This window comes from Tursiops truncatus, chromosome 1, assembly GCF_011762595.2.
Source record: "Tursiops truncatus isolate mTurTru1 chromosome 1, mTurTru1.mat.Y, whole genome shotgun sequence".
NCBI classification, from domain to species: domain Eukaryota; kingdom Metazoa; phylum Chordata; class Mammalia; order Artiodactyla; family Delphinidae; genus Tursiops; species Tursiops truncatus.
Window position 1 is genome coordinate 46,961,101 of NC_047034.1, and position 23,068 is coordinate 46,984,168.

At 48.4% G+C, this 23,068-nt stretch overlaps 1 protein-coding gene across 1 annotated transcript in view; it reads left to right on the forward strand.

Annotated features, from left to right (window-relative positions):
* The window catches only part of NMNAT2 (nicotinamide nucleotide adenylyltransferase 2), a 195,319-nt gene that overhangs the window by 145,582 nt on the left and 26,669 nt on the right, over window positions 1-23,068 (forward strand). Inside the window, exons 4-10 of the mRNA XM_019952298.3 lie at window positions 8,082-8,170; window positions 8,952-9,019; window positions 11,207-11,285; window positions 14,690-14,816; window positions 16,374-16,454; window positions 17,608-17,652; window positions 21,769-21,845. Of these exons, the coding sequence (XP_019807857.1) occupies window positions 8,082-8,170; window positions 8,952-9,019; window positions 11,207-11,285; window positions 14,690-14,816; window positions 16,374-16,454; window positions 17,608-17,652; window positions 21,769-21,845 (566 nt within the window). The remainder of the gene's footprint in view (window positions 1-8,081; window positions 8,171-8,951; window positions 9,020-11,206; window positions 11,286-14,689; window positions 14,817-16,373; window positions 16,455-17,607; window positions 17,653-21,768; window positions 21,846-23,068) is intronic.

Genomic DNA, 23,068 nt, shown 5'->3' on the forward strand with positions numbered 1-23,068 from the left:
TTTTTATGTTGAGGTAGGTTCCTTCTGTGCCCATTTTCTGGAGAGTTTTTATCATAAATGGGTGTTGAATTTTGTCAAAAGCTTTCTCTGCATCTATTGACATAATCATATGGTTTTTATTCATCAGTTTGTTAATATGGTGTATCACATTGATTGATTTGTGTATATTGAAGAATCCATGTATCCCTGGGATAAATCCCTCTTGATCATGGTGTATGATCCTTTTAATATGCTGTTGGATTCTGTTTGCTAGTATTTTGTTCAGGATTTTGCATCTATGTTCATCAGTCATATTGGTCTATAGTTTTCTTTTTTTGTGATATCTTTTTCTGGTTTTGGTATCAGGGTGATGGTGGCTTCGTAGAATGAATTTGGGAGTGTTCCTCCCTCTGCAGTTTTTTGGAAGAGTTTGAGAAGGATCAGTGTTAGCTCTTCTCTAAATGTTTGATAGAATTCACCTGTGAAGCCATCTGGTCCTGAACTTTTGTTTGTTGGAAGATTTTAAATTATGGTTTCAATTTCATTATTTATGATAGGTCTGTTTACATTTTCTAATTATTCCTGGTTCAGTCTTGGAAAATTGTACATTTCCAAGAATTTGTCCATTTCTTCGTGGTTGTCCATTTTATTGGCATATAGTTGTTTGTAGTACTCTCTTATAATCCTTTGTATTTCTGTGGTGTCAGTTGTGATTTCTCCTTTTTCATTTCTAATTATTGGATGTGCGTCCTCTCCCATTTTTTCTTGATGATTCTGGCTAAGGATTTATCAATTTTGTTTATCTTCTCAAAGAACCAGCTTTTAGTTTTATTGATCTTTGCTATTGTTTTCTTCGTTTCTATTTCATTTATTTCCGCTCTGATCTTTATGATTTCTTTCCTTCTACTGACTTTGGGTTTTCTTTGTTCTTCTTTCTCTAGTTGCTTTAGGTGTATGGTTAAATTGTTTGAGGTTTTTCTTGTTTCTTGAGGTGAGATTGAATTGCTATAAACTTCCCTCTTTCTTAGAACTGCTTTTGCTGCATTGCAGAGGTTTGGGGTCATCGTGTTTTCATTGTCCTTTGTTTCTATGTATTTTTTTATTTCTTCTTTGATTTCTTCAGTGATCTCTTGGTTATTTAGTAGCGCACTGTTTAACCTCCATGTATTTGCGTTTTTTACAGTTTTTTTCCTGTAGTTGATTTCCAGTCTCGTACTGTTGTGGTCGGAAAAGATGCTTGATATGATTTCAATTTTCTTAAATTTTCCGAGGCTTGATTTGTGACCCAAGATGTGATCTATTCTGGAGAATGTTCCATGTGCACTTGAGAAGAAAGTGTATTCTGCCACTTTTGGGTGGAATGTTCTATAAATATCAATTAGATCTATTGGGTCTACTGTGTCATTTAAAGCTTGCGTTTCCGTATTTATTTTCTGTCTGGTTGTAAGTGAGTTGTTAAAGTCCCCCACTATCATTGTATTACTGTCAATTTCCCCTTTCATGGTTGTTAGCCTTTGCCTTTTGTATTGAGGTGCTCCTATGTTGGGTGCATAAACATTTATAATTATTATATCTTCTTCTTGGATTGATCCTTTGATCATTATATAGTGTCCTTCCTTATCTCTTATAGCAATCTTTATTTTAAAGTCTATTTTATCTGATATGAGTATTGCTACTCCAGCTTTCTTTTGATTTCCATTTGCATGGAATATCTTTTTCCATCCCCTCACTTTCAGTCTGTATGTGTCCCTAGGTCTGAAGTGGGTCTCTTGTAGACAGCATATATATGCATCTTGTTTTTGTATCCATTCAGCCAGTCTGTGTCTTTTGGTTGAGGCATTTAATCCATTTACATTCAAGGTTATTATTGATATGTATGTTCCTATTACCATTTTCTTAATTGTTTTGGGTTTGTTTTTGTGGATCTTTGTCTTCTCTTGTGTTTCCTGCCTAGAGAAGTTTCTTTAGCATTTGTTGTAATGCTGGTTTGGTGGTGCTGAATTCTCTTAGCTTTTGTTTGTCTGAAAAGCTTTTGACTTCTCCGTTGAATCTGAATGAGATCCTTGCTGGGTAATCTTGGTTGTAGGTTTTTCTCTTTCATCACTTTAAGTATATCCTGCCACTCCCTTCTGTCCTGCAGAGTTTCCACTGAAAAATTAGCTGATAACATTATGGGAATTCCTTTGTATGTTATTTTTTGTTTTTTCCCTTGCTGCTTTTAATATTTTTCTTTGCATTTAATTTTTGTTAGCTTGATTAATATGTGTCTTGGTGTGTTTTTCCTAGGGTTTATCCTCTATGGGACTCTCTGTGCTTCCTGGACTTGGGTGGCTATTTCCTTTCCCATGTTAGGGAAGTTTTCCACTGTAATCTCTTCAAATATTTTCTCAGTCCCTTTTTTTTTCTCGTGTTTCTCTGGGACCCCTATAATTTGAATCTTGGTGCATTTAGTATTGTCCCAGAGGTCTCTGAGATTGTCTTCAATTCTTTTCATTCTTTTTCTTTATTCCGCTCCTTGGCAGATATTTCCACCATTTTGTCTTCCAACCCACTTATTCATTCATCTGCCTCAGTTATTCTGTTATTGATTCTTTCGAGTGTATTTTTCATTTCAGTTATTGTGTTGTTCACCTCTGTTTGTTTTTTCTTCAGTTCTTCTAGATCTTTTAGAAATGTTAAACATTTCTAGTACCTCCATATCCGTACCTCCATTGTATTTCTGAGTTTCTGGATCATCTTTACTATCATTACTCTGAATTCTTTTTCAGGTAGATTGCCTATTTCCTCTTCATTTATTTGGTCTTGTAGGTTTTTACCTTGCTCCTTCATCTGTGACATAGTTTTTTTGCCATCTCATTTTTTTCCTTTTTTTTATGAGTGGGATTGTGTTGCTGTCTTACTGGTTGTTTGGCCTGAGGCTTCCAACACTGTAGTTTGTAGGCTGTTGGGTAGAGCTGGGTCTTGGTGCTGAGAAGAGGACCTCCAGGAGACCTCACTCTGAACAATATTCCCTGGTGTCTGAGGTTCTCTGTTAGTCCAGTGGTTCGGACTTGGAGCTCCCATCTCAGGAACTTCAGCCTGACCCCTGGCTCATGAACCAAGATCCTGCAAGCTGGGCATGGCAGCAAAAAAATAAAAAGGTTAACAATGTAAAAAATAAAATTAGACTAGGAAAGTAACCACTATGTTAGAAAAAATATAAAAATAAAAGTATAGCTGAAACGACAACCAGAAGGTAAAACAGAACCACCATAGTAAAAAGGAGGAGGAGAAAAAAGGTGGAAAAGGCCTTGGCTGTGGAGGGCGGGGCCTAAGCAGTGGCGAGGTTTCGGCACTGGGTGGGGCCTATGCTTAGTAGCCACAGGGCTGGAAAAGGCAGGGGTGGGGTGGGGTAGGGATTAGGTTCAACAGAACAGAAGGGGCCCAGGCGTGCCTCCCACCTCTGGTCTCAGAGCGGGGGGCACCCCACCTGGCAGCCCAGCACGCTTCCTGGGCTCTAGTGGGCAGGACAAATGCCCTCCATTCCTCTCCTGCTCCTCCTGTCCTGGAGGGTTCCTCCCACCTGCCTCTCCTGATCTCTCCCAGCCTCTAAGCCCCCAGGACCAACCCAGCCTGGAAGGGACCTCTGAGGGCATAGGACCCAGCCAGAGAGAGCCAGGCAGACTTCCCTGGCCGATTGTGCAGTGGAAATGCTGGGCCCCCTCCCCGCTGATCCAAGCCCCCGAGGGTCCCTCCAGGCATGGGAAGCCCTCCCCCATCTCAGCCACCCCTCAGGGACGCTGGTCCTGTCCGGACTCCACTTCTCTTCCACCCTCAGTCCCCCCATGTCCTACCGGTTTGCTTGGGGGTTCTTCCCACTTCCTTGGGTGTTGGGGTCTCCCACTAGTGTCCGGCAGGCACCCTACTTGTGGGGAGACACGAACTCTGCGTCTTCCCACACCACCGTCTCGACTCCTCCAAGATTAAGTCCCTCCAGTTTCTTACTTGCCTGACATTCCATTCAAATTAGAGGATACAAAGGCAACAAGTGACTTGCAGAATATAAAACCTAGCGCTATTGGTACAGGCATAAAGGTATGGCCTGAAATATTGACGACATGGCATTGCATTGACACATCCAACTGCAAAGCCCCAGAGGCAAAGCAAACAGAATGTCTGGAGAGAGGAGGAAATCCATTGTCCCTGAACATTCTCTGGGAAGTTTTGATGGGTCATCTTCTTCCTTTATCCCTCATCACCTGGCCCAAAACTTCCTGCCAGGAATGATTGTCTCCTTTAAGGCAGGATTTTTCACCATCTTCACTACCCCTCTGTGAGTTTTTCTTCAAGCTCAGAGCATGTCACTCCCCATGTTCAATAGCCTTCAATGATTCCCTATTATCTATACTTTTCATCTTTATGGTTATTGTCAATGCATGTCTATTGTTCTCAAACTTTAGAGAGCAAAAGAATCACCTGGGGAAACTAATTTTAAAAGTAGACTAAGTCCCAATCCCAGAGATTTCGACTCAGTAACTCTGGACGAGGACCTAAAAATCTGCATTTTAATAGCCTCTCCCTGGTAATTCCAACGCAAGTGGTCCATAGGATGCATGTTGACCAAACAGTGGCACAAAGTCACACTCCTTGCCTGGCTTTCAGGACCCTTTGAAGTTTGATTCCCACTTGCTTAGCCAACAGTACCCCTCCCTCACCCTCACCCCACCCCTACCAGGTCCCCTACAGCCTAACCCTAGTGGTTAAGACTAAACCAGTTGATAAGCATACTTTAAACTGTGCAATTTCTGAATATTTGCTGGAACTCCTCTCACTCCTTGGAAAGACAAAATTACCTCTCTTGTCCCTTTTCCCACGTGCCCTAGTATCTCACAGAGTTGTTCAAACTATAGGTTGCCACGCATGACTAGGGAATGACCAGCTTTTTATTTAAATTTGTAATTACTAGGACAGAATGTACTAGAAAATATTGTAACATGTGTTTCAGTTAATTATACATAAACATACATATGTATGTATTATGCCAGGATATAAAATGTATTTCTTACTGTGGGTTGTAGTAAAACACCACCACCGACAACAACAACATTGAAAGCCACAGCTATAGCATTCACCCAATTTGCCTCTCATTAGAGCTTTCTGGTTCTCCATTATTGTGAACCTTTGGAGAATAATAAATAAAGCCACTCTTATCCCTCTAGGATCCATCATGGTATTTTGTGCTCAATAAATGTTAACTGAATTGATTTGACTGCATGATCACAATCATGACTCTTCTGTGTTTAACTATTTCAGATCAGGAATCCTTTTTTAGGGTGTAGGGTTGGGGCTATCCCTTTCAAAAATTGCTTCTTTGTGAGACAGAGAGCTTTGGAGCATTGCCAGGGGAAGTGCCCCCTCATCTTGGCCAGAGGGAAAGGATAACATTTTCTAAGGCAATGAGGTTGCTTGGTGCAACCTGTTTCCCTTGGAAATTCTGGAGTGTGGTCTGAGGAATGGAGTGGGTGGCTCTCCTGACAGACATGGCCCAGTGGAAGGAAACCCTAAGGGAAGGTGGCTACATGAGCTTCTAGGTATGAGCATTTGTTGAACAAGCATTACTCAATAGACAAGCCACTGTGCTGAGTGCTTAAGAGCGCAAGAAGTCTTTGGCATGGGTGACAGACTGAACTACTTGTGGATTGCTTTTCTTAAGCCTGTACAGTGTGTCAAGTGGCAACAGAACAAGCCAAGGTTGTTTGAATGTAAATCGTCTTACGCTCTCCTTGCTTCTCACGTGCATGTTAACTGCACATCTCCTTTAGCTGTGCATTTGGGACCTCTTCTCTACAGCAAAGTCCCTGGCTTTGAAGAATTCAGTACAGAAGAGGAGTAAAGACAAACTTTCAGAAACAATTTCCAGATCATATCCCTTGAACAGGATGCACAGGGAGCTAGTAGGTCAGTAAGTCCAGCAAAGGGGGATGTTGCCAGGGTAGGCATGCTGGATAAGGGGTGGAGTTGAGCTTCAAATGAAAAGCTTGGGTAAGTGGAGAGTAAAGAGAGGACACTTTTTCTAAGATAGGGAGATGAAGGAAGGTCTGGCTTATTGCAGCAGAGGGTATGTGACAGCCAAAGCCCATATGGAAATGATCTTAAGGAAGACTGGGGTATAAAGGGCAAAGGGAAGAGAGGAGGGGCTATAGAATTCATTCAGATATCCAAAAGGTTTTGCTACAAGGCCTTCAATTTATTCTTGACCTCAGAATAAGATTTGGAAACTAGTGAAGCAATATCACTCTTTTAAAAAGCAAAGATGACACACGTTATAATGTTAGAAACTGACAATACTGAATGCTGGTGAGGATGTGGAGCAACAGGAACGCTCATTCACTGCTGGCAGGAATGCAAAATTGTACACCCACTTTGGAAGATAGTTAGACAGTTTCTTACAAAATTAAACATACTTTTACTGCATGTTCCAGCAATCACACTCCTTGATATTTACCTGAGTTGAAAATTTATGTCCACTCAAAAACCTGCACATGAATGTTATATCAGCTTTATTCATAGTCAGTGAAAACTGGAAGCAACCAAGATGACCCTCCATTCGTGAATGAATAAACAAACTGTGGTACGTCCAGACAATGGACTATGATTCAGCAATAAAAAGAAATGAGTTATCAGGCCAGGAAAAGACATGGAGGAACCTTAAATATGAATTGTTAAGTGAAAGAAGCCAGTCTGAAGAGGCTACATAGTGTGTGATTCCAACTATTTGGCATTTTGAGAGAGACAAAACTATAGAGATAGTAAAAAGATCAGTGGTTACCAGCGGTTGGAAGGAGGGAGAGAGATGAATAGGTAGAGAGCACAGTGGATTTTGAGCGTGGAGAAACTATTCTCTATGAAACCAATGTGGACACATATCATTATGTATTTGTCAAAACCCGCAGAACCATACAACACGAAGAGTGAATCTCAATGTAAACTTTGTCCTATAGTTAATAATAATGCGTCAATACGGGCCTATCAAATGTAACAATTATACCCCACTAATGCAAGATAGTAATAACAGGGGAAATGGGGTGTGTGGCGGGGGGAGGTTGGAAGATGGGGGGACTGAATACATAGAACTCTATGTACTATCTGCTTAATTATTCTGTAAATCTAAAACTGTACTAAAAAACTAAAGTTTATTAACTACTTTTTAAAAAAAACTTTAAGAGATTTCACATCGAAAGAAAAAAAAGAGGCAAATGTGGTGAGAATTAAAATTTTTAAGAGAGCAAGCAGGGTGATCCTGGAAGCTTGCTTGTAAACTATACAGCCAGTTTTGCTACCCAAGCCCCTGTTCCCTTACAGAATCCCTCACCTACACAGTAAATCCACACCACCTTCCCTCAGCTGTGGTAGCTCAGGACCTGTTGGATTTGTACAACGAACCACCTTAGAAGAAAGACAGAACCAAAATCTTCATCACTTCTTAGTTTGCTAAATTGTCTCATGCAAATGAAATTGGGCTTGTCTGGTAAATTTGAAAAAGCAACGTCATGACTTTTTTTCAGCAGAAAAAAAAGGCTTTTCTCTGGCCGAACTTTTCTCAACCAACTGTAATGTTGGTTTTCTGGTCTGATTGTTAATTCTCCCTAATTATGTAGAAGGCCCTTTAAGTTTACTTTGGTGATTTTCCTCTTCTGAGTAACTCCATGAGGCAGTCAGCCCACATTTCATATCATAAGAAGGCTTCTTCTTTTTTCTTTTTAAAAAATGACTCCTTCACTTCGGAATAATTTCCGCTTGTGATCATAATGGTTAATTCCAATCAGTTGCTCCTTTGGCTTTGAGTGAGGTGCTTGTTTTAAATCTCTCTGAGCTAGTCCAGCACTGGACCTTTAAACCTGGATTAATCCCCTTGACTTCTAGATCCTTTTGCTTTGGGGGCTGAAATCTGGTTCCATAACCTCTTGAATCACCAGTGTTTGCTTTGAAAGTCCGCACTTTCTATTTAAATGGCAAGAAAGATGGGAAATGAGCCTTACAGAGCTGAACGTACTGATTTCAATGATCACCTCTAATCCACACCTTTCCTCTTTAATAATGTGAGGTTTTCTTCTCTTAATTAGAAAGAGCCAGAGATTATCTACACAAAACTGGAAGGTTTATTGTCATTGGTGGGATTGTGTCTCCTGTCCATGACTCCTATGGAAAACAGGTGGGTTCCTCCTTTGCCCCTCTCCTCCCTAACCCCCCTTCCTGACCCGATGCTTCCTCTGATGTAAAACTGCTCCACTGCCATCTACGATTCCTGGAAACGCAAAACACCCATTAGCAGGTGTCCTGCTTCCCATCTCTGGACCACAGTCAGACCTGAGCGAATGGGGGTTGGGCAGCAGCTGGGAGGAACAGCTGCCGGCGACCAGGCCCAGTCAGAACTCATCCATGCCATGTGACTCGGCACGGATGCCAAACTGGGGGCTGGTTATGGGCTGGGCAATCTTTCCTGGGATTTTAGGAGAAAAAGGCCTGTGCCTCCTATGTCGGATTTAAAATTCATTTCCCTGCCCCTCCCTCCCTGTCACACATCCCAGAAAATCTAGAAGCCCTCCCAGACCTCAACCCCCTCCCCCAGATACAACTTGGTGGGCTCTGGGGAAGGGACCCAGCCAGATGGACCCGGGAAACAAGGCAACACTCACCACGTTACGTCTCCTCTCTGTGCTGGGTACACACTGGCTTCTTCATCAGTGGAGGCTCACCTCTGACCCTGATGGGGGAGGAGAGTATACTGCACACACCCTCCATTCTTTCCCTCCCACCCACCCTGCCACTCTATGCTTGTGTGTAGCAGGGGGACATGTGGAGGGGTCACACCTTCATTCTCTGTCAGCACTGAAAAATGCTGCACTTTTATAATGGGCTGGCTTGGGATGGAGTCTTAGGGAGTCTGTGGGGAGCAGAGTGAACCTCCCAACAACTGCTCTGTTGCTTCCCAGGGCCTTGTGTCGAGCCGGCACCGTCTCATCATGTGTCAGCTGGCCGTCCAGAATTCCGACTGGATCAGGTAGGGCTGGCCTGATGATGCCAGAGGTGGGTGGCCCAGGGACACCCTGGGAATGGGTGGAGAAAAGGAAGAGTCCCCACAGGAGAGGGGAGGCCGGGGGAGAGATTAACCGCATGCAGACGATAATAACGTAAGCATTCTGGGGTGGCCTGATGACTTTATTTTTTAACCAATTTATACAGCCTGGGGAACTGAAGAGGGAGCTTTTGGTGTTTCATCTGCTCTGGCACGTTTGGATTCAGGAGTATGCTCAGAGCTTCCACAAACATCATTGGGACTGGGGTGAGGCAGGGCCAGAAAATCCGAGATCCCTCTCCACTTCCATCCGTACTCACTTCCATGAGCTGTCACTACCTTTCAGGGAAGGTCCCCCGGCTTTGGCTATTTTCCATTCCTGTTCAGGCTTCCTAGGGTCCCACGATGACAGTGGGGCAGAGGTGTGGGGCGGGGTGCGGGGGGGCAGGTCCAAGCGCTCACAGCCTTTCCCTCAGACGGTCCCTGCACAGTTCTAAGATGGCAGACACCATTATCCACTGTGCTTGCAGTGTAATTAAAGCAAACCTCCACTAATTATGCTAATTATGCCCCCCAAAGCTCCTACAGTTATAATTTGCATGAGAAGATGATGTTTTTAAAAAAAATAACAATACACCATTTGTATTGTGTTCCCCCCCACCCCAGCCCGTGGAAAAATAAGCAGCACCTAGAGGTTTCCAGGAAAGGGGAGAAATGAAGGGCCGCTGACCTCAGAATGAGGGATGCAGAGAGTTAGCGGAGAAGAGATGGGGTGGGTGGAAATGGGAGCAGTGAAGGAAAGCAACAATAACAATTGAATAGTGATCCGTGCCATTTGTGCACAGTGATTTGTGTGAGCAGTGCATGCCCTTTACAGACTTTCTCATCCCCTCCCTCCCCCCCGAGACAGAGGTGAGGTTGGGAGACAGCTCAGGAGAAGTCAAGGAGTTTGAGAGGGAACAGCACATCTGTGGTCAAGTCAGGGTAGAAACGGAGCCTCTTAGCACGGCACCTCATGATCTCCGGGGAAAATGGGGTCCAGTGGGGGAAATACTGAACAGGAGACTGTTACTGCTTGTATGTGATTAGAAGATTCTGAAATAACTCCCTCATTCATTCAACAAATATTCACTGAGCACTTACTGCCTGCCCTGCACTGCTCCAGGCCCTGGGAAAATCAGAATTCCGCGAATTGAGGTCACCAGAGAGGCTTGGAGATAGCTCTAGAGATGGGGCATGGGTGCGCAGAGTCCCTGGACATGGGGGAGGCTGTTTAGCCAGGTCAGGTGTCTGCCCATCTCAGCGGGGAGGGTGGTCAGGGATCTGGGGGCTCAGGGCAAGCTGGGTCGCTAAGTGTTTCCAGTTCACGAGATCTCATCTCTGGGAACCTTAGGTGGGCTGTGAGGTGGGGCTAGGGAGGGAATGCTCAACTGCTAAGGACGTGTTTAAGGAACGTCCCAATTTAGCAGCTCATTAAGTTGGTAATTAAGTCCGAGTGCTGCATCCGTCAGGGGCTGGGTCCCTGCTCACTTCACATCCCATGTGCAGCAGGGGTTGGCCAGTCTGCGGGGCTGTACGTTCCGGTCTGGCTGCCGTGCCCACCTCCAAGCCCACAGGGCACCCCGCTGCACAGGGAGTCAGACATGGGCAGATTCCCCAGTTCAGGTAACTGCAGTCGCCACTTGATGAGGGCCTGGCTCATTTCATTCTTATCACAGTCCTATAAGGTCCAGAGGAGAATTCCCATTTTGCAGGTAAGAATAAGAGCAAGACACTATACTAAGCACTTTGCATAGAAAACTCATTGACCCCTTCTAATAACCCCGCAGAGAGTTATTATTGTTATTCCCATTTTACAGATGGGAAAGTGAGCACCAAAAAATCACATAACTTTCCCAAAGCCCCACAGTTGGGAAGGTCTGGTGCTGATATTAAACCTGGCCAGACCAGCACCAGCAACTGTTCATGTAAGCCTGTGTCAAACTCCTCTCATTTCACAGTGGGGAAACTGAGGCTCAGGAAGGTGTTTCAAGCCCATGTTTTACCTGATTCGAGGTCTAAGTACTTGGTATGACCAGGCCTGCTAAGCTTTTTGAGCCATGTCATTGGAAGGAACCAATAAGCAAAGAGTGTGAGAATGGAAACCAAGGGAAACATCTTTCCTATTGTCAGGGTGGACCCGTGGGAGTGCTATCAGGACACCTGGCAGACAACCTGCAGCGTCCTCGAACACCATCGGGACCTCATGAAGGTAAGCTGGGCCAGGCTTAGGGTTGGGTGGACCACGGAAGCCGGGCAGACCAAGGAAAGGATGCTGCTGGCCTACTGACCTGTTGTTTCCTGCTTCTCCGCCAGCGGTGGGGGTGACCAGGCTCTGAGCAGCACCACGGAGGGCAGTGAATTAGGGACCCAGAGCAGCGCCAGAGGCTGCTTCCTGCCTTGTCCCCCTCCTCGATATGACTTGGGGCAGTTTTCATCTTCTGGCAGTAAGTTCAAGGTGGGATTCAGGAGACCACAGCTGGAAAGCTTCAGAAAGTGAGGAGAGAAGAAGCGAGCAAAGAAAGGAGGAGAGAAGGGCACTGGGCAAAGTTACAAGCAGCCAGGTCCTCCTGCCACACCTCCTGGGGACCCATTGGTCCTCTTACCCCAGTGTAGGTTGCCGCTACTGCCGTACTTCATACCCGCAGGCGTCGTACTGTCATGCACACTCATTCCTCCTCACAGGAGTCCACGGGCAGACAGTGTTCTCATCTCTGGTGTTTTTTTTTTTGTTTTTTTTTTTGCGGTACACGGGCCTCTCACTGTTGTGGCCTCTCTTGTTGCGGAGCACAGGCTCCGGACGCGCAAGCTCAGCGGCCATGGCTCACGGGCCCAGCCGCTCCGCGGCACGTGGGATCTTCCCGGACCGGGGCACGAACCCGCGTCCCCCGCATCGGCAGGCGGACTCCCAACCACTGCGCCACCAGGGAAGCCCTCATCTCTGTTTTATTTGTGGGTAAAAGGGAGCACAGAGAGGTGAACCAGGGTATCTGAGCACACACAGTGACTGCCTAGCCCACACAGATGGCTGCCTAGGGCTTGTGGCCGTGTGCAGTGACGAGGAGCTGGTTGCTAGGTAAGCACAGGTTCCTCGCCAGCCAGCAGCACCAGTCAGCGTGTGCAGAAAGCGCCCTTCACAGATCGATAGCCACCCATCGACTCCCACCGTGCGGGGGTGAAAAGCGGTGCCGTCAATAGCAAGAAGCCTGACCCACCGAGACGAGCCGCAATCCATCCTCCTTGCCTCCGCTGACCCTGATGCACAGCCCTCCCCAGCCCCAAACAAGGATCAGAAGGGTATCGTCCTGACACAGGGGCCGCCTCCATCGCATCTGTATTTGCAGTCAGAGGGGCCTTTCAGAATCTTCTCCTTGGGGAGCTGCCAGCAGCCCCAATGCCCCCGCTCTCCACCTGCTGTGCACAGTGCTTTGTTTGAACAGACCATCCGGGGAGTCAAGAGCAAGAGAAGTGGAGAGGACTAGCTGGCTGTTGCTTCATCTAATAAGCTTTTCCCCCATGGAATTGAAGAAAACCCATCTCCTTGCTTTCCGCTTTCAGAACCCTTCACACACATTCCGAGTCTTCCCTGGTCCCTTTGGAAGGACTCTGATGTAGGGTGGCCCTCGCTTGCTCCTCTGGGCTTGTCTCAACAACAGCAGTAATAAAAGACATCCCATCTTACTGTATAAGGATGTATCCGTCAGGAGACGCTAAGATTCGCAGACATCCTTTAAATCTCAGTGGCTTCACACTGGGGGCCTGTGCACCTTCTCTTCACCCAGGAGCCTCAGGCTGCATGATGGAAGGGAGGAATCAGGGGCCCTGCAGGCATGCCTGAGCCCTGGCTCTACCGGCCAGAAAGCCTGGCTGCTGTTTTGCTGTCTAAATGTCTGGGCTTCCCGAGCCCTCCCTCTGTTACTCAGGCCCGGAAGCATGAGTCTGGGCCTGAGATGCTTGGCCAACGACCCACAGCTGTTGCAGTGATGCTCACAGGCCGGCAAAGAATGCCAGTCCCGATGGCCCCCCGCCTTGGAGTGGGAGCTTGGAGCTGCTTGTTAACTCCCAGTCTCCCCGGTCCCAGCATCAGGCCGGTGTTCCTGGCATGGAGAGTGGACCTGTTGGAGAGAGAGAGACACGGGGCTTCATAGGTGATGCAAGGCTTTGAGAATGTGGGAGCCTGCGGAGGGCAGAGCGGGGCAGGTGGCCAGCACTTTTCTTCTCCAGCATAGAGCAAGTCGAATGGGACAAATGATGCATGCGGCAAGAAGAAGAAAATCCTCAGCTACCAGACCGATTATTTAATGAGAATGTGGCGTGTTCTTTTCTGGATGTGAAATCATAATAAAAAGGAGGCAGACTGTCCCTTCCACTCCACCAGCCGCAGCCGCACAGAGAATCCCACAAAGCAGGCTGAGAAGATGCTGTGGTCCCCAACCTCAGCCGGCTCCCAGCTGTGGCTGCTTGCTGTCGTGACCATCTCCTGTCAGGAACATCGCAGAAGTGACAGGTCACCCCACAAGACAGACGCCTGCCCTTCCAGGGCTCGGAAGGACTCACGTTCTGCTCTGCCTGCACGGTGATGTGCGGAAGACGCCTTTGGAGGGTCACCCCAGTCCTGGGACTTGGTGTCCTCTGGCAGCTGGACTCAATAATCCAGAAAGGGTGGTGGGCCAGGGATTGAGGGGAAGCTGGCTTTCAGGGAAGGGACCTTGAATAAGCAACAGCCCTACGAAGCTAAACAGATTGAAAATTCACGCTTTGTTCCTCTGTTGCCCAATAGTTCCACTCCCCGCGGGCAAGGGGGGTTGCTTCTGGGTCAGCTGTGAAGAATGCTGCGTTATCAGCTCTGTGTTTTCTGTAGCACTAGAGAGGAGCAGCAGGCCAGATAACACAGGACAATGGATAATACACATAGAATTTCCGATTGGCTCTGGAATGTGTATTCACCCTCTGAGCAGGCGCAAGAGTTCCCAGAACGCTGCCCTCTTCCTGCAGCACAAACACACCCTGCTCCGCCTGGCACTGCTCCCCAGCTTGGCCCTGTCATTGGCGTCTCTGGCCTGGAGAGGCGGCAGGTGGTGATAGCGCCTGGTGTTTGCACGACCTTTCCCAAGCTTGCACAGCCCTTTTGCAGACATGACCTCATTTGAGCCCCACGAAGCAGGCAGGGAGGGCAGGCATGCATGTTCCACAGAAGGTCACAGCATGTACAAAGTTCCTGCCAGGAGCCAGATGCTCTAAAGGCGCTCTGTGTCTGCTCGCTCGTGTAGTCCTGCTGCAGCCCAGAAGGGTGGCTCTTTTGCCTCTCTATGTTAGGCTCTTGAGCTGAGGTTCCAGAGCAGGTAACTATCCAAGGTCTCACAGCCAGAAGGGGGCAGAGCTCAAACTTGACCCCAGGTCTGTGAAACAACACATCCCACGCGTTTCTCACCTCCTGCTAGCCTAGTGTGGCTACAGGGTGTGGCTGGATCTAGAACCCACCTCCAGTCCTCTTTCTCAGTTCCAGGACACCTCACCACGATGCACAAGCAGATGAGCGTTTGGAGATAACTGGGAAAGGCTTTCATAAGTCTCCTGGGCTAACGACACTGACTCTGCCCTTCTTCCTTCCCCCAGCGGGTGACTGGCTGCATCCTCTCCAATGTCAACACACCCTCCATGACGCCTGTGATTGGACAGCCCCAAAATGAGACCTCCCAGCCCATTTACCAGAACAGCAATGTGCCCACCAAGCCCACTGCAGGTAGGGGAACATTGGTGTAGAGCAGTGGCTCTCAAACTTCAGAATCGCCCGGAGGGCTCGTTAAAATCCAGATCGCTACGCGCTGCCCCAGAATTTGATTCAGTGGGTCTGGAAGAAGGAAGAGAATTTGCATTTTTAAAAAGTCAATGCTGATGCTCTGGTCCAGGGACCATACTTTGAGAACTCTTAATGTAGGACATCAGAGAGAAATAGTCACAATAATAGAGACAGGAGCAGAGACAGAGAGAGACAGGGGTGATGGTGTGCATTTTAATATAAATATGATTGCCTTAAGTGGGAATTAAAGACAAAAGGCAGCATTTTTCTCTGCCTTTTCTAAGGAGGTTGAGGATCTTGCCAAGGTCACACAGTAAGGAAGTAGCAGGGCCAGGAGTCAAACCCAGACAGTCTGCAGCCAGAGTCCCACACTCTTAGCCGTCCCTTCACTGACAAAGAGCAGGGGTCCCCCAACATTTACCCAGCACCTAGTACTATATGCTTGCACGGTGCTCAGTGCTTTACACGGGTTCTCATTTCATGCGGTAATTCTGTGATATAGATATTATATTCCCATTTACAAAGAGAAAACTGAGCTTCAGAGAAGGTGAGTGATTTGCCTAAGGTCACACAGCTCAAAAGTGGAAGAGCCAGAATTCATATTCAGGACTGTCTGATTCCAAGGTCCATGTTCTTCCTAATATTTTCTTCCAGGCCAATTGCAAGAGACAGATCCTGGTATTACTTTTCAAGCCTAGAGACCATAATCTATTTGGTTATCAGTCTATCATAAATAGGGTAATTCACAAGGATGAGCCAGAATTTCATAGTTTGCATATAGCTACGTCTGGGGGCTCAGAAAACTTCTCTGGATTAGAGCTCAGAAAGATCACTGAAAACCGGATCCTTCTCAGCCAAAGTAGGATGTCTGATTATTCTAAACACCATCTGAAAGGGAAGGAAGGCCTTTGCCCAGCAGAAATTACTCCAAATGAGTTCTTCGCCACAGGCTGAATCTCTGTGGATTTGGGTGTTACTGTTTAGTGTTGCGGGTGGCTGAGGAAATGCACATGATATTAAAAAACGAAAAATGCAAACAGGGCACAGGCCCTCTAAATGTAGACTGTGATCCAATTTATGTTACGTAGACATATCTGCATTAATACACATAATAAAAATGGAAGAAAATAAAAAATATATGCATACTTTAGTGGTGGTTATGTCTAGCAGTGGAATTACGGGTGCTTTCTATTTTCCTTTTTATATATATTCCTCTTCCATATTTTCCAATATTTCAACAGTGTAATAAACACGACCAGAAAATAGATTCCCATCTAGGGCTCAGAACGCTTGTGCCTTGGACTGGGAATGAGAAGAGGGAATTTGGGCTGTCATATTTCTGTTCTTTCTTTCCACCCTCCTACTGCCTCCATGACCCAACCCCTGCCCCTCCAGTGCAGCCCCACTGTTTACAGTGGCCCAAATGTGGGACTGACGTGAGTGTGAGTTGTGAGTGGTTCTCTCCGTCTGTCCCTGTCTGTCTTGCTCTCTCTCCCATAGCCAAGATCCTGGGAAAGGTGGGAGAAAGCCTAAGCCGGATCTGCTGTGTCCGCCCACCGGTGGAGCGCTTCACCTTTGTGGGTAAGGGAGCAAGGACCTTCTTTACCAATCCCGCCTCTTTTCTTTCCCTCCTCCCTTTGTTCATTCACCGGACAAGCCCCAGCACCTGCTGTAGGATGAGCATCTATAGAGCAAGAATTGGGAGAGAAGAGAGGATGTTACCAGGCCTGCGGGTCAAGGTGTGATGGGAGCCCAGAGGCGTGATCATCCTGGCTCAGGGATCCTGGAGACCTTTTCCACTCCTCTCCCCTCCTTGGGCTGTTCTGGCCCTTCCCTCTAGAGAAGGTGTCCATCCGCCTGAGAGTTCTCAGAGGCCCAGCATCCTCCCTCAGGTCCTCCCAGCTCTGGCAGTGTCAACACTCCTGCTGAGACGCTAAGAACACACAAGCCCTTTCCTTAATTTTCTCCATTTTTTTGCTGCTCCCCTAAGGACTCAGCATAGATAAGAATAGCTGTCTCTGGGGCTCTTTCTCCTACAAACCCCAAATTCGGCTCTGCAGAGGAGCTGAAGGTCTAGCCCCCATTCCTTTGACTCTTTGGGGCTGACTTCTGCCATTTCTCAGATTTCCAATTTCCAACCTGGAATGGAACTAAGAGGGATGGTTGAGGAGGCAGGGGGCCAGGATGGCGTCTCCACGGTGCTCTGCACGCCGTGTGCCCCCTGTGGGCGTGCACACTCAGAGCACGTGGTAAAGCCTCTGTCCTTCACTTCTTTCCCGGGCTCTCCATTCTGCCACGTGAAAAATCTCAGCGTACTCAAGTTTGCTTGTTCTTTGAACCAGAACACTGAACGGGAGAGGGCCGCCTCCATGTGACACTACAGGCTGTCACCCTAGGTTCAAGGAAGTTGCTCTTGTGGCCAGCCTCCCCTAAATACAGAAGGAAACAAAAGGCGCTCAGCAAGAGCACGTGTGTGTCCGTCATTGGCAACCCAGCCAGGCTGTCCAATACTGAAAGTCCCAGAACAGTGAATCCTGCCTCTGGAACCTGAAGAGATGCTCCCTCTCCATTTTAAGCTGGACGGTGCTCTCCATTTATGCTACTCAGATGTCCCTACTCCCACCCAATCACCCCATCCCGGGTTCTCCCTCTGCGGAGTCTCTTGTACAGAACGCGCATCAGGTACCCGGAAGTTGGTTCCCTGATGCTTCTGCATTTCCTCTTTCCTCCCTAGATGAGAATGCCAATCTGGGCACAGTGATGCGGTACGAGGAGATTGGTGAGTGGGGCTGGGCAAGTGGGAACATTTGGAGCCACCGGCCTCCACCACGGGCAAAGTGGGGGAGGGGAGAGCCTTGCAAACCCTGGGTGGTGTTTGCAGCAGGGTCTGCTCTTAGAGGGATAATTGGTTGTTCCCAAGCTAAGATCATATTCTTAGTTATCTCTCCTTTAACATCTCCATACTAGATTCAGGCAGGTTCCCAGGAGGTAGGATGGGACCAGTTGGCAATTTTCCCTTCAGAGCCTCTTCTCCCTCATTCAGAAGTCATGGAAGTTGAGTTCATTGCCAGCCAGAGAGACTCTTCTCTTGCCCAGAGCACTGTGCCTGCGGCAGAAGAGCTCCCCTACCTTCCTCAGCAGAGGATTCCGGCGTTTGGAGGATGAGGAGAGACGGGGCAGAAAGCCACACCTGTGACCTCCCCCGCAGCCTTGAGTAGAGACTAAGGCCCCGACTGTGTGTGAGGGCAGTGAAGGCCCCGGGCCAGAGCAGGTGGAGGGTGGTTACACGGAGCTGTAAGGATGGGAAGGAGCTAACCCCCCATAGAAGTGAGCTGAGTCCTGGGCAACCCTAGGAAACAAACCAGGAAACAGATCTTTCCAAGGTTCCAGAATAAGTTAGAGACACAAGTATCTGAAGCCGGGTAAAGGGCAGACAGCAAGAGTGGAGCTGGAGCTGATGCAGCTACCAGGTGACAAGGAGGGTCAGTGACAGTTGGAATGCTTGAAATTCTAGGATGAGGGGCAGCCTGGTGTCCAGCTGACACGCTTAATCTTCCACTCGAGCTGCAGAGATGCTCCAGGCACCCCCTCCTAGAGGTGGAGGTTTGGGGCTGCATCTGGGCACTGGGTTCTCCCAGGAGGCCCAGCAGATGTGATGTCATTTCAAGGAACTTCTCTGGGGCCTGTCCCCTGATCCCAGGCAGTGGTGCACCTGAGTTGGTTCGTATTTATTCGCTAGGGCCATTTGTAAAATTTTCAGGGATCTTACCAACCAGTGGTTAAACGCAGTCTATACTAAAAATTAAATTACATTAAGCAACAGTTAAGTACATTGTATTCAAAACAAGTATTAAGTACTCAAAACTCCTCACTGCCCAGTTCTTTTCTCAAGTTTTAATAGGCTTTATTTACCAGCACATGGCTGTCTGAGGACCACAGGAAAGGGCGCCTGCCTTTCTGGATGCTTCCCAAAGCCAGCAGGAAGAAGCATGCAACCCCAGGTTCCACAGCCCCAAACACCCAAAAGCCCTGCACTCCCCCTTCCCTGCGGTTCCACACCTGGCCAGGAACTACCTTCCCGGGGAGGAAGTCTTCTCGACCAGCCCAGCCGAGCTCAGAGCAGTCTTCAGACTTTCAGCTCTATTCCAATGTATATTTTCCTGCGACACCTTGTTCCAGGAAGAATGCATTGTGGCCCAGCTTCAGCTGGGATCTCTGTACCTTGCCAGCACCCAGGGCCCGTGTATCAGGCTGTCCCGCCCTGGGGAGTTCCCCCTCCTACCGAGAGGCGATGCAATGGGTGTTTGTTTACCCGGCCACGCTCCTAGCTCCTAGCACTCCACCTTTACCATCTCACTGCAGCCTTGCGAGGCGCAGGGCTAGTCTTAGCCCCATCTTACTCCTCTTTCAGAGAAAGGAAAGCTGAGTGGCCACAGCAGTCTGGATGGATTTGTGGCCTCGTGTGGTACAGGTGGCAGCTGCCTCAGTGCGCAGTGGGGAGTGGAAGGGGCTGCAGGGCCTGGGGCTTTGCATAACCCGGATTCCCGGGAGGAGAGTGTGGCAGGAGAGTGCTGATTCTGGCCCGCTGGATCCTGAACTGGGGAAGAAAGTTGGACCCAGAGGAGGTCCCAGGAAGGGAGCTTGCCTGGCCTCTAGACCACTGTGCTGTGAGGCCCTCTGGCTCACATGTCCCCTTTTTGAAATCCCCTTGCACGCTTCACGAGAAGGGAGAAGCCATTTCTCCTAGCTCAGTTAGCACCTATGGCTCCATTTCCACTTTCTTAACAAGCTGACTGCTCCCGGGGCCTGCCCCAGACCCAAGGCTTAGGGGCTGAAAACACGCACCTTAGTCTCAGATGATAAACCTGAGAAACCACTGCTGCCCTCCAGCGGCCACACGTGGGATCCCAAGCCCTGCCAGGGCCTCTGGCCTGTGACACATCCATCTGTTCCAGTGCTGCAAGCAAAGGTGGAAACCCCGCGCTTTAACTTGATCTGCTCTGGCTTTAAAAATAATCCTACATTATTTTCAAGTGAGAAAGTGAGTCTCTGGCTTGGGAATAGAAAAGAGATTCATTTCCATGGCTGTAGAGCAGGGTTTCTCAACCGTGGCACTGTTGACACTGGGGACCAGATCATCCTGTGTCATGCGGGCTGCTGTGTGCTGTGGAGACAGTTGAGTGGCATTCCTGCCCTCTAAGCACAGTGGCACACCCCTCTCTCCGGTCTTGACAACCAGAAAAGTCTCCAGACATCGCCAAATTCTGGAGACAAAATCGCCCCCAGTTGAGAATCACTGATGTAGAAGAAGCTGAGGACCAGCACGTCGTGCGGAGACCGCCAGCTAACTGGACTCTTAGGCCCACGGTTACAGAGCTTCAGCCTTTCAACAGAGAGCTGACCTGGAATTCTGGGTGGCTCCAAGCTGGAGACAGGGAACAACGGGATCCCAGAACGAGCCCAGTCTGGCTCCTCTCAGCCATCCGAAGGCTGGTGGCCTAACACAGAGGGAGGCACCATTGACCAGGGCCTCCATGCTGCAAGAGACAAGGCCACGATCGCCATCCCGGACTGCCATCCCAGAGCGCCCAGAAGGCTCTTAGACAGCCTGCCCACATGGCCTCTGCGGTCAGCCTGTCTGTTGTTCACTCAGTCAACACATCCTGAGCACCTACTGTGCACAGGTCGCTCTGCCAGGCCCTGGAGATATAAAGATCAACTAAGGTCCCTGCACATAAACAGACCATGAGACTACAGTGTGACGTGGAGGAGAGGGGAGAGGGGAGGCTGCAGGAATATTTAAGAGTTAAGACCCCAGGGCTCCATGGGGCTCCCTGAGTATGAGCTGCACTGACCTGGGACCGTGAGGTGCTCTCACTGTCTGTCGCCAGCCCAGCAGCCTTCCACTCAGCCTGCAGCCAGGGCGAGCTCAGCACCTGAAAGTTCTTGTCAGGTCCCTGAGCTAGCTACAGGGTCTGAGGTGGACAGAGCTGCCGCCCATCTCTCGGCCTCAGGGTCCAGGGTGGCAGCGTTTTCTGGAAGGCTCAGAGCGGGGCTGTCTCACTGTTTCAGGCAAGATACCCACAGCCACAGCCTTTTGATGGAAAGGCCTGGGATGCCAGGGAACCAGACGCACCACCTGAATCCCAGCCCAGGTGGAAGTCTCTCCCCACGTGGTTCTGAGAATCCCAGGATTCTTTTTCCCCCTGTTGCTCAGTGTTCATGCCCCGGTCAGTTTGCTGCCTGTTTTAAATGACAGTGGCCTCACTGGGGTAATTCAGAGTGAGCTTAATGAGGGAAGAAAAACAAATGACAAGCAAGAAGTAAGCCTGGGAGTCAGGAAAGTGGGGGGCAGCCTCACTTCTCAAGCCCTTTGCTGAGGACACTGGCCATGTAAAGAGAGGACGTCCGATGAGCTGAGCTAGCTGATGAATTGAGGGTGCACTCGGTGTCCCCTGCCCCCCATCACATCGGGTGCTTGTGACGAGACAAACCCCAGATAATGCACAGCAGCGGAGGAACCAAACTCCACGGGCACTTCGGTTTGATACGGAGCAAAGGAGAGACCTTAGACCTCACACTAGGCATGTAGCTGGCTCAGTCTCTGTTTGGGTGACCAGCCATCCTGGCTTAGCATGGAAACCCATCCTGGAAACCCCTCAGTACCAGCAAACTACGACAATTAGTCTCCCTCTCTGCTGCATTCGTCCTGCAGGGAATGAGGGTGGTCTGTAAATGAGCCTGGGGGAGGGGTGAGCAGAGGTGCCTGGAAGAACTGGGCTCTGGAGCCCCAAGGATGGGACACTTCTGTGTTTAGCAGGGGAAGAAGGCTGAGACTTGAATGTTTCCCGGGCCTCCACTCACTCCCTTTTCTAACTTTGTTCCCCCTCCTCAGAGCTGCGGATCTTGCTGCTGTGTGGCAGTGACCTTCTGGAGTCCTTCTGCATCCCAGGGCTCTGGAATGAGGCAGATGTGAGTAGCAAGGTTATGGCCTGTGCACAGCTGGCGTGGGGATGGATGGGGAGGGACCACTCGGCTTTGACCTGTAGACTTCCCTCCTCACACAGGAGGGCAATGGACAACCCATTCACATCATGATGGAATAAAATTCTCAAAGCAGCTCTACTCCAGTAAAAATTAGTTTAAAAAATTAAATTAGGGCTTCCCTGGTGGCGCAGTGGTTGAGAGTCCGCCTGCTGATGCAGGGGACGCGGGTTCGTGCCCTGGTCCGGGAAGATCCCACATGCCACGGAGCGGCTGGGCCCGTGAGCCATGGCTGCTGGCCCTGCGCGTCCGGAGCCTGTGCTCCGCAACGGGAGAGGCCACAACAGTGAGAGGCCCGCGTATCGCAAAAAAAAAAAAAATTAAATTAAAAAAAAGAAAATTCTCACCTACCCCCAGCTTTATCTCGTCCTGTATTTTTATACTCACTCCTCCTCAGGCTTGCTCCTGGAAAGCCCCTGGGAAAAAAAGCAATCTGAGTCATAGAATACCTTCTCCATGTAGTGCTTGGAGGGTGTGTGCTGGTGGGGAAAGATGGGGGAGGGAAGAATTTTTTTTAAAAGACTTTGCCTTTTTGAAATTATTGTGTGTTTTGTTTTCCTTTGATTCTTTTGAAGAGGTGGTAAATACCACCCTAGAATTCCCTTAACAAGAGAAAAGGGTCAAGAGGGGAGAAGTTAATAGCAAAAGGTCAGTAGGATCCTTCTGGCAATTGACTTGGGATAGAGGGAACTAGGAAGTTAAACTTATACCATTCAGAAGCTCATTGGACATCTTTTGTACCAGATCTGACAGAGATGGTCTTAAACTAGCTAATTCATGAGTTACTCACCCTTCAGACGTACATTCATTTTTGTTCTTTCATTAATTCATTCATCTGATAGCCAGAGCTAATGCTAGCTCCCAAACCCATAGCCCTTTGAAAGTTGGATTCTCAGGGCAGATATTCTAGACCTAGTACTTTTTCATTACTTACTATGTGACCCCATGCAAATCACTCAACTCCTTTGGGCCTTGGTTGTTTTTCAAAAATCGATAGAATGTTATCTATAGCATTCTGAGATTTTTAAAGAAATAACCAATACAGTCCCTGCCCCCAAGTATCAGGTACCACCTGGTACCAAGTGTTACCACCTGGTAAGATGTCTGCATATGAAAATTTTTCATGTACATATATGTCTCTGAAGAGAGAG